The sequence below is a fragment of the Carettochelys insculpta genome, chromosome 1 (genome assembly GCF_033958435.1).
Source record: "Carettochelys insculpta isolate YL-2023 chromosome 1, ASM3395843v1, whole genome shotgun sequence".
In the NCBI taxonomy this organism is placed as follows: Eukaryota; Metazoa; Chordata; order Testudines; family Carettochelyidae; genus Carettochelys; species Carettochelys insculpta.
This window is the reverse complement of record NC_134137.1, coordinates 314,692,869-314,708,588: the sequence shown is the minus strand read 5'-3', so window position 1 is coordinate 314,708,588 and position 15,720 is coordinate 314,692,869. Positions and strand designations below refer to the sequence as shown.

The 15,720-nt window shown below is 43.3% G+C and overlaps 1 protein-coding gene across 2 annotated transcripts in view; it reads left to right on the top strand.

The window, feature by feature from the left end:
• Window positions 1-14,338, top strand: part of LEMD3 (LEM domain containing 3) — an 86,422-nt gene extending 72,084 nt beyond the window's left edge. Inside the window, exons 10-13 of one of the 2 annotated variants that reach the window (XM_075013571.1) lie at window positions 6,362-6,443; window positions 11,640-11,745; window positions 11,844-11,922; window positions 12,136-14,338. In XM_075013571.1, coding sequence (XP_074869672.1) covers window positions 6,362-6,443; window positions 11,640-11,745; window positions 11,844-11,922; window positions 12,136-12,299 — 431 coding nt within the window. In that variant the 3' untranslated portion in view covers window positions 12,300-14,338. The remainder of the gene's footprint in view (window positions 1-6,361; window positions 6,444-11,639; window positions 11,746-11,843; window positions 11,923-12,135) is intronic. The other variant, XM_075013561.1, reaches the window with a different exon arrangement.
• Window positions 14,339-15,720: the final 1,382 nt, after the last annotated feature.

Below are 15,720 nucleotides of genomic sequence, written 5' to 3'. Positions count from 1 at the left end.
TCCGTTTTTGGCATTGAAGTCACCCATCAAAATCAATATATCTTTCTTACCTTTCTTGTTAATAATACTTTGGAGAGTCTCGTAGAACCCTGTTTTAATATTTTCATCAGCATCATTTGTAGGGGCATAGCACTGTATAATCAGAATCTTGTTTATCTTGGTGTAAAACCTGGCTGTAATCTGTGCTGACACTGCTGCTCACTCAATTAGGGATCCAATTCCATCCTTGGACAACAGCATACCTACTCCTTCCGTGTGTGGTGCATCATCCTCCTCATGCCCTAAATAAATAAGGGTTTCACCTGTTGCTAGTCGCAGTTGTCTCGATTGTATCCATCTTGTTTAGCACAGCCCCAAAACTGCTAGCTTGTATTGTCGCAATTCTGCTGCTATTTGTGCTGTCTTGCCAGCCTCATATTGTTCAACATTCCATGTTCCAATCTGAGTTGTAGTTCTGGGTGAGAGAAGGGTCATCTGCGATGCAGCCTCCTCTCGGCTTTCGCTGCCTCGCTTCCTAATTATTCCGGCTGGATTTCCTGCTCTTCCCCAGACATGACAAGTTAAGGTTTTCCTTGTGGATGTTTCTGTAACAGTTTTCTTTTTTTACAGACAGGGTTGTTAGCCCTGTGCCAACCCCTTATCCTCAAGGAGAGGTTGGATCGCTCTTTGTCTGGTCTCTACCCATTGACCCATCTGACAAGGGAGACCCTACCAGGAGCGTAAAGCTCCAGCCGGCATAGCTCTCTGGGTCATTGAGACACATAAGCCCCCCCAACCAAGACAAGGTGGTGATCCATCTGAAGAGAAAAAAAGCTTTAAGCTGCGCTCCTAAAAAGAGCAGGACGTGATATTTAAAGTCTTACTTAGGAAGTTGGTGCTGACCCTGGCACTGGACTGGTGCCAGTTGGGCTTGGTGTACAGCACTGCCACATCATTGCAGAGTGCTTAGCTGGGTCCCTCATCAGAGCCGTGGAGATCTCCATCCCTGGCACCAGGTCTTAAAAAGAAGCCTAGTAGAGGACGTTTCCCCTCTTGTAAGGGCAAGGATAGGTCTGGAGGTGAGTGTAGAACCAGGAGGGGCGGTTCTTCCCCTTAAAGGAGAGCCCCAGCCTTTGCCAAGCATGACATCCCTCCCAGGGACACATCAGCCAATCCAGACAGGAGTGCACAGGACCAGCACCCCTAAAAGCCATCAACTCTGGAGGTCCTGCAAGCAATGCAGGATATCTTGTCTTTCCCAGTGCCACTCACAGTACTTGGTTATAGCACCTGGACAAAGAGGTAAGACTGCTATTGGACTTCCTCTGTCACTCCATCAATGCAGCTTTACTTCCGCCACCCATCCCTCAGTAGTGTCCTTCCAACGCTTTTCTGTACAGGGCCACTGTGCCATTCTGTAGGAGCCCATACATGGGCTTTTTTGGCGCTGGTCCCTGAACTCTGGACACCACTTGTTGGTCTTGAAGTGCCTATTATTCAAGTGGTGCATACCAGAGGCATGCACAGCACCATAGCGTTGGTACCTGGAGCATCGTAGAAGCTTGTTGTCCGTGCAGAGCCGTAACTATGGGGACCATTGTTGAGACTACAAGTCTCCTGCATGCAGTTTCAGGACCTTATTCTGGCATTGACACTCCTTGTCCTGCTATCGATCACGGGCCCGCTCATGATACAAGTTGTCAAGTGTCTGGGTTACCAAAGCAGATGTTGTTTATATATGGAGATATACCTATCTCAGAACCGGAAGGGACCGTGAGAGGTCATCACATCCAGTCCCCTGCACTCACAGCAGCACCTGTCATCATCCCTGACCGATTTTTCTTTTTTTAAAAAGTCTATTTGCCCCTGATCCCTAAATGGGCTCCCTGAAGGATTGAGCTCACAACCTGTGGGTTTAGATGGCCAATGCTCAAACCACTGAGCTATCCCTTCCCCCAATGAATACCATCACCAATCACTGGGCTCTCAGTGTTGCAGGTTGTTCCAGCCCTACAGGTTCTGTGCAGCCCATAGTGACGAATGCAGTTGAGACTGGGATGAGATGCCTGATCTACTTTGGGATGGTCTCGGTCCCCAAGTACAGGGATCCCTTCTGGGCTTTGGAGTCCAACCAGGATCCTTTGCAGGTTGGTCAAGGGCCTGTGCAGGGGGCACTGCCTGCCCCAGTGGCACCTTCAACCTTCTCTGGCCTCACAGGCGTTGGCTGTTATTGTGGCTTACCTGTACATGTTGGGACTTCTCACAACAGCTGCAGGGGCTCACACTGTGCTGTGTGACCAGACAAGCCCTCAGCAACCATCTCCTGCCCACAGGAGATAGAGCCTACCACCCTTGGGATCCTCCCTGTGACCCAACCAGGGGATGATTGTCCAGATCATCAGACCGTAGAAGCGGCTCCTGCAGTACTAGCATGATTGTCTTTATATCAGGATGAAGGTATTGTGGATTACCACTAGTGGTCACTCAAGACAATGTCAAGGCTCACCAGGAGCTGTTGAAAAGAGTTGCCTTATTCCTAGGGTTGCCAACAGAATAGCTGCAGGAGCCCTCAGATACTCTGTTTAATGTCCTTAGTGAGGCAGTCCTGGCTAGAATTGCACTGCCAGTACATGAGGGGATGGGAAAAATCACTGACGCCCCTAGGCAAAATCCTTTCCCCCACCCCCACCAGCCCCTCAGTATTTAAGTGTGCAGAAAGCAAATATGTGTCTGCCAGTGTGTTGGAGGAATCTTTGTCCCCACACTGCCCCAAACTCCCTGGTGGTGTCTGCAATCGTTGAGCAGGAAAGAAGGCAAAAGGCAAAAAAGGCCAAAAATAAAGGCAAAGAAACTGGATCTTTTTGGGAGAAAGATATATTTGTTGTCCACCCTTCAGCACAGGGCAGCAAATCATCAGGCCCTTCTGAGTGGGGGTGGTTTTAATACCTGGCAGTCTTATGACCAAATTCACCAGCACTAGCCCAGCAGTCTGAAAGGAGGAGTTCAGACCGTGCTGGATGAGGGCTAGAGCATTGTGAGAGTACCACTGTGGAAGGCCTCAGATAGATATAGCAAAATCTGTCACTCAGACAATGGCTTCTGCCATCTGCGTGAGGTAAGTGGCATGGCTAGAACGAGAAGTCCATCCAAGACTTCCCCTTCCATCACGGTGCTTGGTTTGGGGAACAAACAGATGAGAAACTGCAGGACTTCAAGGACTCCAACATAACCCTCAAAACCCCAGTACTCTGTGTGCTCAGGCAGCAGAGGTGGCATTTTAAACCACAGCCTCCATCCCAACAGTGTGGTCAGCATAAGCAGGACTCCTTCCCTAAGAGAGCCAAAGTTTATCAGACACTGGCAGGATCTACAGTACTCTTCCTTCATACAGACTAGCTGTACTCATGGTACTGGATCGCATCCTCCCCTGTTTCTCCAACCTCTTTTATTTTTCCTGACAAGTCTGGGCATCCATAACATTGCACTGCTGGATCCTCAACACTGGTGCAGGCCTATACCCTACATTTTTATTTCTACCCAACACCTCTCTCCACAGTCCCTCTTTGGGAACCCTGTAAGTATGCTGCAGCAGGAGGCACACACTCTGTTGCTGCTTGGGATGGTACAAGAAGTCTCCTTCATCTCCCAGCATTAGAGCCATGGGCTTTTATTCCGGGTATTTTCTGATTCCAAAGGCCAAGGGAGGCTTGCGCTGCATCATAGACCTGTGAAACCTCAACATACACCTAACAAATTTGGTGTTCTGCATAGTCTTGGATGCCACTAGCCGTGCCACTCTGAGGCCCTCCACCATTCTCTCCCTGGATCCAGGAGTCTGGTGTGCTTCCCTCGTTTTGAAGGATGCATACTTCCATATTACTATCTTTGAAGCTGTTGGTGCTTTATCCACTTTATGATGGGCTCACGTCACTGCCAGTTTGTGTTGCTCCCCTTTGGCTTGGCATCAGCACCAAGGATGCTTACAAAATGTATGGCAGTTATGGCAGCCTACCTCAGATGTCAGGGTATCTACCTGTACCTTGACGACTGGCTGATTAGGGATTATTCCAGGTTTCTGGTCTGGAATGCCATTGTGATATGGTTGGATATGTGCAGGCATTTCAGTCTTGTGATTAAAAAGAGAGAAATCGGTGTTGGCTCCCTTACAATGGATCAAGCTCTTTGGAAGAGTGCTAGCCTCCATCAGTGTGAGGGTTTCCTTCCTCACAAAATGAGACCTCATTGCAGACCTCACTAACAAGATTCCCTCTATTTTTTTCCCATCACTGCGCAGAATAAATTGTGCGCACCAAGGCGTGTGCAGAAGTGTGCCACCAGTTGAAACATACGCTGCCAGCTGTGGGTGCTGTGGGCTTTCTGCTAATCAGCTGGTCATCAAACTGAATTTCTCCTGGGCAGCACTGTAGTGGTGGACCAGTCCCTACACAGTCCTGGCCATGGTCCTGTTCAGTAGCCTGAAACAGTCAGTCTTGCTTGTGATGGAAACCTTGGACCTTGGCTGGGGTGCTCACCTCAGTGATTTGCGGACCTAGTGTGTGTGACCAGCCTTAGAGTCGCAATTGCACATAAATGTCGAGGAGCTCAGAGCTGTCTGCCTAGCATGCAAGGTGTTCCTGCCACAGCTAGCTGGCCAGATGGTCTGGGTGTTGACAGATGACATGGACTCCATGTTTTATATCAACAGGCAAGGGGGAACACAGTCATTATCCCTGTAAAGAAGTGCTTGACCTTTCGGAACGCATTATTCATCATAACATCTGCCTTGAGTCAGGTCACCTTTCTGGCATCAGGAATGTGTTGGGAGATTGAGAAGATCCTTATCTCCCCGAAGTGACTCAGATGATTCTCCAGCACTGGGAAAATCCCCAAATGGATATTTTTGCCACCAGGCTGAACAGGAAGAGCCCTCACTTCCATTGTCTGCAGGACCTACATTGGGGTGTAATCTCTGACATGCCCCTCCTGTTGTGGTCCAGGGAGCTGCCATGCACATGCCCAACAATGCAGCTGATCAGCAGTCTGCTGTCAAAGATCAAGAGACAAGGCTTGAGTCATGATCATTCTGGCTTGGCTGTGCCAAGACTGGCTCTGCACACTGCTGGACCTTAGATATCATTTGTCTCCCCCAACCCCTCCCATGGGAGCTGCCTGACTGCCAAAACCTTTTATCCCAGGACCCTGGTCATCTTCTGCACCTCAGACTTCCCTTCTTCTGCCTCGCACATGGATTCTGCACAGTTAAGTCCTGAAGAGGAGGCCTGTTCCAGGGAGGTGTAACAGGCTGTTTTGGAGAGTAAGGAACCCTCTATGCTAGATCGACTTCCCTGGCAAAATGGACTAGTTCCTTCACTGGGCCTTTGAGTACAACCTATCCCCAACAGGTTTGTCTGTACAGGATATCCTGGATTTACATTCTCTTGCTGAAGATGCAAGGTTTAGCCTCTCCTCTCTCAGGGTCTATATAGCTGCCTTGTGTGGCATCCTTCTTAGCACATGTACCCATCCAGGACATACATAAAGTCATGCCATGGTCACTGGTCCACAGGTTCGATATGGTGTATTATGCTATCCCTCAGCAGAACAGAGAGGATGCTGGATTTGGCAGAGTAGTGCTTCAAGCTTCCAGGCCATGAACTCTACCTGCCTCCAATAATTCTGCTTGGGAATCCCCTAACGTGGAATAGATGTGAGCAAATGCTCGAAGAAGAAAACACAGTTACTGTTCTGTAACTTGTACTTCCAGGTGTGTTTCTCGTGTCCATTCCATTATCTCCATCTCCACTGTTGGAGTTCAAGCCAGAAAGAGCAGAGGGTTTTGGGGGAGCCAACAGCGCCCCATACCCAATGCTATATGGGTGCCTGGCAAAACCAATCTCCTATGGATACCACTGAGGGGGGAAAAAATTTCCAGCACTGGTGCATAAGGTGAGCCCACGGACTTAAAATGGAGTGGATATGAGCAACACATCTCAAACACCAGTTGTGGTACGGTAACTCTTTTTTTTTTGTGTTTTCACTTACAGAGACTGCGTGCAATTTCTGCATTTGTTATAGCATACAACTTCTTTAAGCTATCTGGAAGTTATTTACTATCCAGTGTACTGGCCTGAATATCAAAAGCAGTATTTTTAAACCTAGCAATTCAGTCTGGAGGGGGAAAAAAAGTATTTTATTTTTCTCCATATTAGAATGTCTGTCTCTATGGGAACATTGTAATTTGTTAAATTTTTTCTTTCATAATGTGGAAGGAAGATATTCTTACTCTTAAATTCAAAGCAACAAAAGGATTGAGATGAAATGCTTGTACACTATTGTGTTCATCACTTATTAAATTATTACATCCATTTCTTTTCCTTTGTAGCATTTCACTTAGACAGAAGAAATTCACCACCAAACAGTTTGACACCATGCCTAAAGATTCGTAATATGTTCGATCCAGTCATGTAAGTAAATGTGGTTGTACACCAAATGTTGTTTGCATTGTGCTTTAGAGCAGGTGGAAGCTTCTTTTCTTTAGATCCCTTCTAAAAATGTACCACATCTCAGACTTCAACCTAATACTGTGGTCAGAGAAATAGCATCGTATATAAGCCAAATATATATATTTAGGGTGTGTGCATTACCAGCCAAAGTAACTAGAGACTGTTAATCCCGTGAAGTCATCCTCCCTTTCATCTTGCTTTTTGCTGTTAACATTCTGCAGACCTTTTCCTCAACAACAGTGAGTAGTTATCTTGTGTCCAAATACACTGTCACCTTGGCTCTCCCCATTTGGCTGTAAAAGTGTTTGATTTTCTGTAGCATCAAAAAGAGATTGGTGCTCTATTACTTGTGTGCAACAGACTGGAGTGGCTGTAGAATTAAGAAAATGGACTTAGATTTGCACAGTTTGGATTTAAAATGGTAAGTATTGGAAGGCTTCCCTTTTGTTTGGGTCTGATTCGTAAGTCCAGTCAAGGGGGATGCTCACAAGAGCATAACAGTGACAGTCACCTTTGTTGAAAGTGCAAAATGCTGTTCCCACAGAGTCCCCCATGCTTCAAGAGGAATCTTTGCCTAGTGAATCAATTTTTATCACACCAGGAGCCATCTGCTTTGCTAACCTCCCTCCTTGCTTAATGAAGACATGATCCCAGGCACGCCCCTTCCAGTTGCAGATGATTCTCATTATGAACTTCTGAGAAGAATGGCTGCAGCTTTGGGCATAAAAGCTGATGTGGGATAAGAAAACATCATAAGCTTTTGGACATGCTCTTCAAAACTTGAGGATAGTTCCTCCCTATTAACAAGGCTCTTCTTGAACCAGTGAACACCTTATGGCATATGTCAGCTTCCTTATCCCCTGCAGCCAAGCATACAAAGAAACATGCACATGTTTTTATTCCCATGCCACCCTAAACTCTTTAATAGTGAGAGCTATCAGTGAGAGATCACGTTGTGGAGGCTTACATCAGTTCCCAAATAGAAAAAAAGACCAAAAGACTTAAGTGGGAGAAGTTTATTCCACTTCCTCTCTCAGGATGTATATAATAAAATTAGTGGTCACTGTTAGCTAAACATGTAAACTAAAATGCAGTTGTCCATGTTTTCTGCAAAACTGCCAGAGGGTGCAAAGGAGAAGTTAAAGGGTTAGTTTGCAGAAGATTGTTTGGTGACTAAGATGTCATCCCAGTCTGCACTTCATGAGGCTCATACTGCAGAGACACTTGAAGAAACTGTGAAAAGAGCTTCCTGGTTACAGAACTTGGGAATAGCTAGGGACTGAAAACCAATAACTGAAGAGAGTGCCAGTTTTTCTTTGTTTTCAGAATAAACTGAGACCTTGCATTCTTTTAAAGACTCTCAAGTAATACTTTTTTTTTATTAGTCTACAATACTCCAGGTAGAGGTGCCTGTTCATACCTCTTCAGCTGTAGTACAGCACAAGCATCTCATCTTCAGTTGGCTGTAGGGAGGCATGTCATTTGCCTTGTTCTTTCAGGATAGCTGTACAGTTGCCAGTGACAGCCAGTTCCTCCGTCACCCCAACTCCATTTTGGAAACAGATTATCACATTTCCTCAATACCGCGAATTTGTAAAAACAGACAAATGGATCCTAAGTATTGAGAGACTTCTGCCTAGTTTGCCCACTCTCCTTCCCCACGTAGTTATGTTTTCCTTTCCCAGGGACATGTCTCACAAGTCAGTGCTTTTTCCTCAAAGTTTAGACAGATCAAGAGCCATAGGAGAAATACATTGGGGGGAGAGGTATTATTTACAATACTTTAAATCCCAAGTCTGTGGACAGGGGTTGTCTGAGACTCATTCTGGATCTTTGAATCCTCAAGTCCATCAGATGCATTGTTTCCCACGGTCTCTCTAGCATCAATTATTCTTTCCCTAGATTGCAACATTGGTTTGCTGCTCTTGATCTCAAGGAAGCTTACTTTCATATAGCCGTCTTACTGAGTCACAGGGAACTTCTGAGTTCTTAAATAGCACAACAGCATTATCAGACTACATTACTTCCCTATAGGCTGCTGTTGGTGAAATGAGTATTCAGCAGGCATGGGAAGGTGGTCTCCCTAAAGAGGAAAAGAATTCATGTCTTTCCTTGCCTGCATTATTGGTAACTTCAGAACAGGTATGAACATCATGTTCTCCATGACAGCCATTTCATCCTTCACTTCTTTGACAGTATGTTGCTTTTGATGAACAAGCCGATATCTATGTTGGTTACAATGTAGAAAATGAAGGTCATTGGGAACCCTTCTTGGATTGACGGCCTTTCCCTTTCAGAAGTTTCAGGTCATTGCCCAGCTGTGTAAGTTTCTCATGTCATCTCGCCACCTTCTTCTTCTTTCATCTCTTCTCCCCCTGCCCTCAGTGTGAGACTAATATTACTCGTCACATGGACTCAGATATGTGACCCAATATTCCAGACTTTGCCTGCAAGTTCTTCTGGGGGATCTGGAGTTATATTAATATTATGTACCAAACAGAAATCCCTTATACAAATAGGTCCATGTACCACCTATGGGTCTGGTGTCTTTAGAACAATGAGCAGATCAGAACAGCATATGCTAGCGTGTGCCATTTTCTCATTCTCTTTCATCCAAGATGCTCATTATGGTGCATCCCTGATAGGTTGAGGTGCTCATCTAGAAGATTTGCGAGCCCAATTAGGGAGCTAATATGAATTGATCCTTCATTATCAATAGCCTCAAACTTCAAGCAATTTGCAAGGCTTGCTGTGCTTTTCTCCTTCATGCCAAAGGCTTATTGGTTTAGATACAACAGACCGCTTTGTCTAAAGTAATGAAACAGAGATGTTTGCATGAAAAGGAACATGTTTCTACAACCTATTGGGCAGTCATGTCAGCAGGAAATTTTACAAAAATCAACACTACTTCAGAGACCATTCTACTCAGAACTCTTCAGTTACTGAATATTGCATTGGTTGACCTCTTTGCAATAAAAAAGAAAAAGAAATGCCATAATTCTGTTCACAAGGGTGTCACAGTTCAGGCTTGTGTACTGATGTTTCTCTCTTACAGTGGAGCAGTCTTTCCTGTACACGTTCTCCCTCCACCCCTGCATTCTGCTCATCCTACAGGTGATGGTCAGGTTGACAGAGGACCATACCAGATAATGCTTAAAGCCCAGCATGGCTGAGGCAATGCTGGTTCTCAGATCCTCACTGCCTCTTGATTCACTCTCCATCAACTGTTCACCTCTTCTTCCAGACTTACTGTCTGAGCAGCAGAGGTGGGATCCTACCCATATGAATCTGTTTGCATGTAGGAGCAACAGGAAGTGCCACTGGAACTGAAGGGGTGGGGGTCGGCAGAACCCTATCTATGGTGCCACTCCTAGGGGCATGAAGGTACCAGTAAGGGAAAAACATTCCAATGACCATGCACGCAGTGTGCGCATACAGCTGTTGGAATGGATGTGAGTAACACATCTCAAAATAAATTTATGAAAGGTAGGTACAACCTTGGCTTACAGGGCAGGAAGGTGCCTTGTCCGCAGAGGTTGTTGGCTTTTGTGCAGGAGGTCAGGCTACTTCAGTGGCTAATTTAAAGGGTATCCATGTGTTTAAATGTTTTTAAAGATGATACTTGTCTTTAGTGCTTATGTTGACTCATCAATTTGCTAGGATGACTTCTTGGAGATCGGATACCAATTTTGGAAGGCTGCATTGCAGTGATTATTTAAATAGCCTTCGTGGCTATTTAAATACACTCCCAGCCCCACTTGACAGTGCTGCTTTTGAATCACATGATTGCAATACATACAGGCAACGATTCAAATAAGCAAAAATTACCTATATTGTATCTGTTTTTTGAGATGATTGCACATGTCTCTTCCAGAACCCACCCGAGTCCTGATTTGTCATGTTTTAGTGTAAACGAGCTAGTAGAGGTAGGTGGTGGATGCTGCTGCCCTTTCATAGCCTGGTGAGGGATCACTGGGCTGCATGTTCTATGTGTGCTGTGCTGACAGGTACTGCTTTAACAAGCTGTAGCTCCATTGCACTGGGTACACGTACACCTAAGTGGAATACATGTGCATTATCTCAAACAATAACTACAACACATGTAAGTGACTGTTTTCCCCTTTACCAAGCTTTTCTGCGGTATACTACCAAACATTTGAAAGTCATGTCACTACTGAATAAAGGAAACAGAATTTCTGTCTTTAACACTCCATATTCTTGAAAGCTGTTTTGACATGGCAGGGATAAACGCCATATAGTAAGTTAGATAAGTGTCTGATAAATATATAATGAAGTTCTACCCATATACCTATTTGGGACAGAGAGGAGATTGGATCCCCTCCAGTGGTGCCAACAGCTGCTGTGGGCCTTGGGGGCATGGTGGTAGGGGGCTCCTACTCCCTGTCACTGGAAGTGGTGGAGCCAAGAGCGGAAGGGCTGGGTCTTAAAGCAGTCAGCCCTGGGTCATCCCTCCCCCTCACCCCACGTTCCCTCAGTGCCTCATATGGAGTGGCAGCATAGCACTCTGGCATTTCAGAGGGCATTGGAGCTCTAGCCACTGCTGCTGTCACTTCAGCAGTGGCGGCAGCTTGAGCTCTGGGCCTCAGGGGCAATTTCCCCCTTTGCCTTCCCCTGTCACTGGGCTTGATCCTCTCCCTGGAACCTCTTCATTGCAAGGTCTTTAAGCCAGCAATGGCTTCCATCAACCAAGTGTAGCTGTAGTTCCCTCTAAGCTGCGCAGCAGGCCATAAATAGTCACATAGCTTGACTGTGCAACAGGGACCTGTGGAAGTAGGCGGTGGACCGGAACTGGGGAGGGGAGCAAGTTGGGGCTTGCAGAGCTGCTGTGGGTCTCTCCTCCAACCCTAGAGCTCCCTGGCAGCAGGGTGGAAACCCCCTTCCCAGCTCTATGCTGCAGGCAAGCAGGAGAGAAGTTCCCCTCACCCAGCTATCTGTGCTGCCTGCCTTATTAGAATTGCAATGATGGATTACAAATACTGAATGAACGAGTCCAGGTGGAGCAGGCACACGTTTGCTCATCCAGGTTTTTAAAGTAAGTTTTGCATTATTCTGCTCTTATCAGACTTTTTCATAGAAATGTAAAAAAGCATTCATGCAGACTTCTTCATTATATGTTCTCTTAACTGTGTTACTTAGGGAAATTGGCGATCACTGGCATTTGGCAATTCAAGAAGCAATCTTGGAAAAATGCAGCGATAATGATGGGATTGTTCATATTGCTGTGGACAAAAATTCACGTGAGGTAAATACCCTTCCAGTACTCCCTTTGTGTTTTTTGGCTTGTTGGTCCTGTGCTTTGGCTTGTCAGTCTTCAACTTAATTATTCTTTTCTCATCGTAGGGTTGTGTATATGTCAAGTGTCTGTCTCCAGAATATGCTGGAAAAGCTTTTAAAGCATTACATGGCTCTTGGTTTGATGGTAAGAAGTTTGAGGGTTATACTCTGGGGAAAAATACAGTTAAAAACTGCAAGATGGATAACTGAAATATTAAGCGTTAACAATTTGACATTTTTCATAGGTTTGACTAATCTGGAAATTTGATTACATCATTGTATTGAAGCATTTGTGTAACTCAAATTGTTAAATTGTGTGTAATGATGTAAACTAGTAATTGGGTTTATTTTACTACAGGAAAGCTGGTAACGGTAAAATACCTACGGTTAGATCGATATCATCATCGCTTTCCCCAGGCTCTTACTTGCAACACACCCTTGAAGCCATCAAACAAACGCATGAACTCAATGTCACATCTTCGTCTAAGGACAGGCACAAATAACTCTCAGGGAAGTTCCTGAGGAGACTTTCTGCAACTACTAGGACTGTTACTTGCAGCAGGAAAATTCCTGTTTTGGCTGCCGTCTTCCTTTTTTAGTGCTTTTTGTATGTAATATTTTCATTGATTATATAAAAATCTGAACGTTCCAGAAATCTTGTTTCCAAAGGGACTAAGCAATGAAGTGGTAATACTGAGTGGACAAAAACAGTCACTTCAGGAAGTTTTTGGAGCTTGAGTAAACCAACGCATTTAATTTTTGCATGTAGAACACTGAATTTATTAAATATTTTCAGATGTGGTGGCTGTATTTTTTGCACCAAGAAGTGTTTTGATAACAATCCAGAAGCATGGAGAAAATAAGACTTCCTGTATTTCCATAGTTTCTTGTGAAATAATTTTGTGGGTATTTTATAACAAATCACCTACAGTTCCTGATGCCGAATAAGTAAAAAATGTTAATTTTTTCAGCCTAACCTTAGGTTTCTGTTGCTGTAAAAGATTCATTTGCTGCAGCCTGGGGTCTGGGAAAATTAATTTGACTTTAGTGGTTGCTTATAAATGTGAGGGAAACAAATTGAATGCAGATGTACTGGGTTTTGTACATAAGTGTAAATGCTGGTGGTGGCAAAAATTGTCTTGTTCTGTGAGGATGTCTGCATTAAAGCAGTGAATAAGCTTCCTATTTTATTAAAACCTAATGTTTTTATAGTGTTGGCTGTACCATCACATAAATGTCAAACAGCCTAACACCTTAAAGTATTAGATACAAGTTAAATATCTTTTATAGATTTTATATTGAAATATCTGACTGATTTTGTGTGAAAGATCTGATATGATAACAATTGTAGTGGATTCAAATTTATGTGAGCAATAAAAAAGCAATTGACAGATACTGAAGATATTTTGTGACAAGTTGTATTTATTACAAATACCAGGACTGTGACAAAGTACTATTGGGATTAAATAACTTTCCTAATATATTTATAACTTTAAATAAGTTTTAATTAACCAGTTATGTGTAAAATTAATAAGGGTGCATATTTTTGCAACTAAATCTTGATTCATGGGAGTGGGAAATGTACAAAGTGAGTTCCTTATTAACATTTGGTCACGCTTAGTAACTACAGAATAGTTGCTAAGAATTTTCACTGAAAATCTAAGATTATTGGCTGCACTGATCCCTTGTTTATACAACATAATTTTGTCTACAATTATCCAGATGAATATTGCATAGATAGTAAGACTGGGAGTGTGCCAGTTCAAATAAATTTAATAAAACTCACTTTAATTCTTTTGTAGATATGATGGATTTGCAGCATGAACTTGCACAAATAATGCATGTTTTTCTTATAGTTCATTAAACATGATGCACACTATTCTGCAACAGAAAATCCTATTGTGCCTTACCTTGTGCTTTTGTGGGCACCATGTTTATTATTGGAGGGTTTGTTATCTGAAAAATTTTTAATTCTCCATTTTACATCTCAGATGCTAATGAATAAGTATGTGTAATATATATAATCTGCCATGCAAATTTCTACTCATGAGGGACAAGTACATATTTTTGATGAGTGAGTAGATTTTGTCTCATCTGGTAGATTTTCATGAGTTTTACTATATATACATATGTATAATATACATGTATATGTATTATATATGTATATAAACTGATTTTGCTGTATTGGATGTGCATCATAGTGATTTGTTGACCTGATTTTAGTGATCCCATCTTGTGACCTGTTGCAAGAGTGAATGTAAAAGTAGTTGTGGCATTTTAAAAGGTCACCCTCTGATGCGGATGCATCATTTTCTTGCTTCTAGAATATATTTCTTGTAAACACTGTACATTTCATTATTGTAATATGTACTATTATGCAGTTTATTTTACCTAAAACTGTTAAGTTGACCAATATCCCTCCCTGCAAGACAGAGGGGAATGTGTAATATCTGGATATTTGAGGAAAATCAGATATTTGATGTAATTTGTCACCTGTCCTGTAAAAACAAAACAAAACAAAACAACTCTGATTAAAGTTTATTAGGGGGTTTTTATATGTGTGTCAACTTTTCAATCTGGAGGAGTGTCTTTCTTTTGTATATCTATCTGTATTTGTTGTGTGGGTAGTGAATGCGAAGACCTTGTACTGCACCCATGTAAAGTTTTAACAAAAACTCCAGACCCAAGTTTAGGTAATGATTGTGATGCTGATTTTAGTACAGCCTTTAATTCTACTGAAGGCCAATCCTCAGAGTTCACTAACAGTGAGCACAGAGAGGGTGTGTGTGTGTGTGTGTGTGTGTGTGTGTCTTACTTTTTAACATGATCTAAGGCCAAAAGGAACTGTGATTACCTAACCTAACACAGTTCCAAGAACCTGACTCAAATGTCATCAAGCATCTGTTTAAGGAATAGTGTATTTTTAGACTGCATTGTGTATCTAAGATTGTTTCCATGCTTGATTACCCTCATTGTTAAATTGCACTTTGCTTCTAGTGTGAGTTTGAGTGGTTTCCACTGACTCACGTTTATGGTTTTTCTGGCATGTACCTGCTATGGTAAATCTTTTCCCTGTGCAGGTGATTTCAGTATTGTATGTTTTCCCAAAAGATGTCTGTTTCTGAAGATTAGAATGTTTCTTAGGTGCCTGAAACTCGAAAAGCTATGTTACTGTCATAGGGAAATTGATATTTCAAAACATGCGGGTTGTCAAATGTGAGTGCACTGGTACAGTGAAAAAATTCTCTGTATTTTAGTGGGTTAAAATACAATGCGGCTATGTCTACACGAGAGGCTTTTCCTGGAAAAACTGGGCTTTTGTTGGGGAAAACTACGGAGCGCGTACATGAAGAATGTGCTTTGTTGACAGTTTGTCAACAAAATGCAGCACATCCACCAGCGGCATTATACCTCTTCCCTTCAGGTATAATACTTCTCTCAACAGTGTTCTGTTGGCAAAACAGCTGTGTAGATGCCCTGGGGCCCTTTTGTTGACAGACCAGGCTTCCAGTTCATCTGGTAGCCCTGTTTGCAGTGCTTCCAGTCAGCTGTTTTGGGGAGAGAGGGCCAGGCAGTCTGGCTGCTCTCTGTCAACAGAGCACACTGCTCTTTGTCTGCTTTTAGGAGTTGATGTGATCTATCACTGGAAGTTTTTCCAGGAAATCCCTTCTAACAGTGACTTCTGTCGACAGAGGCTTCTTGTGTGGACGTAGCCTAAAAGAGAATATAGGCCAGGAAAGATGCCAAACAACTCAGAAAACTTTTCTAAAACAGTTCCAAGTTGGGAAATATTTTTAATAATTCTTACTTTTTTATGCTGTTTACTAGGGTTTTTACTGTTTGTGAAACATGGGCACAGATTTCCATATACATTTTTATTAAATCTTCAGGTTTCTCAGAATAGTTTATTTTGCTGTGTTGCAATCCTGGCTTCCAAATTTAG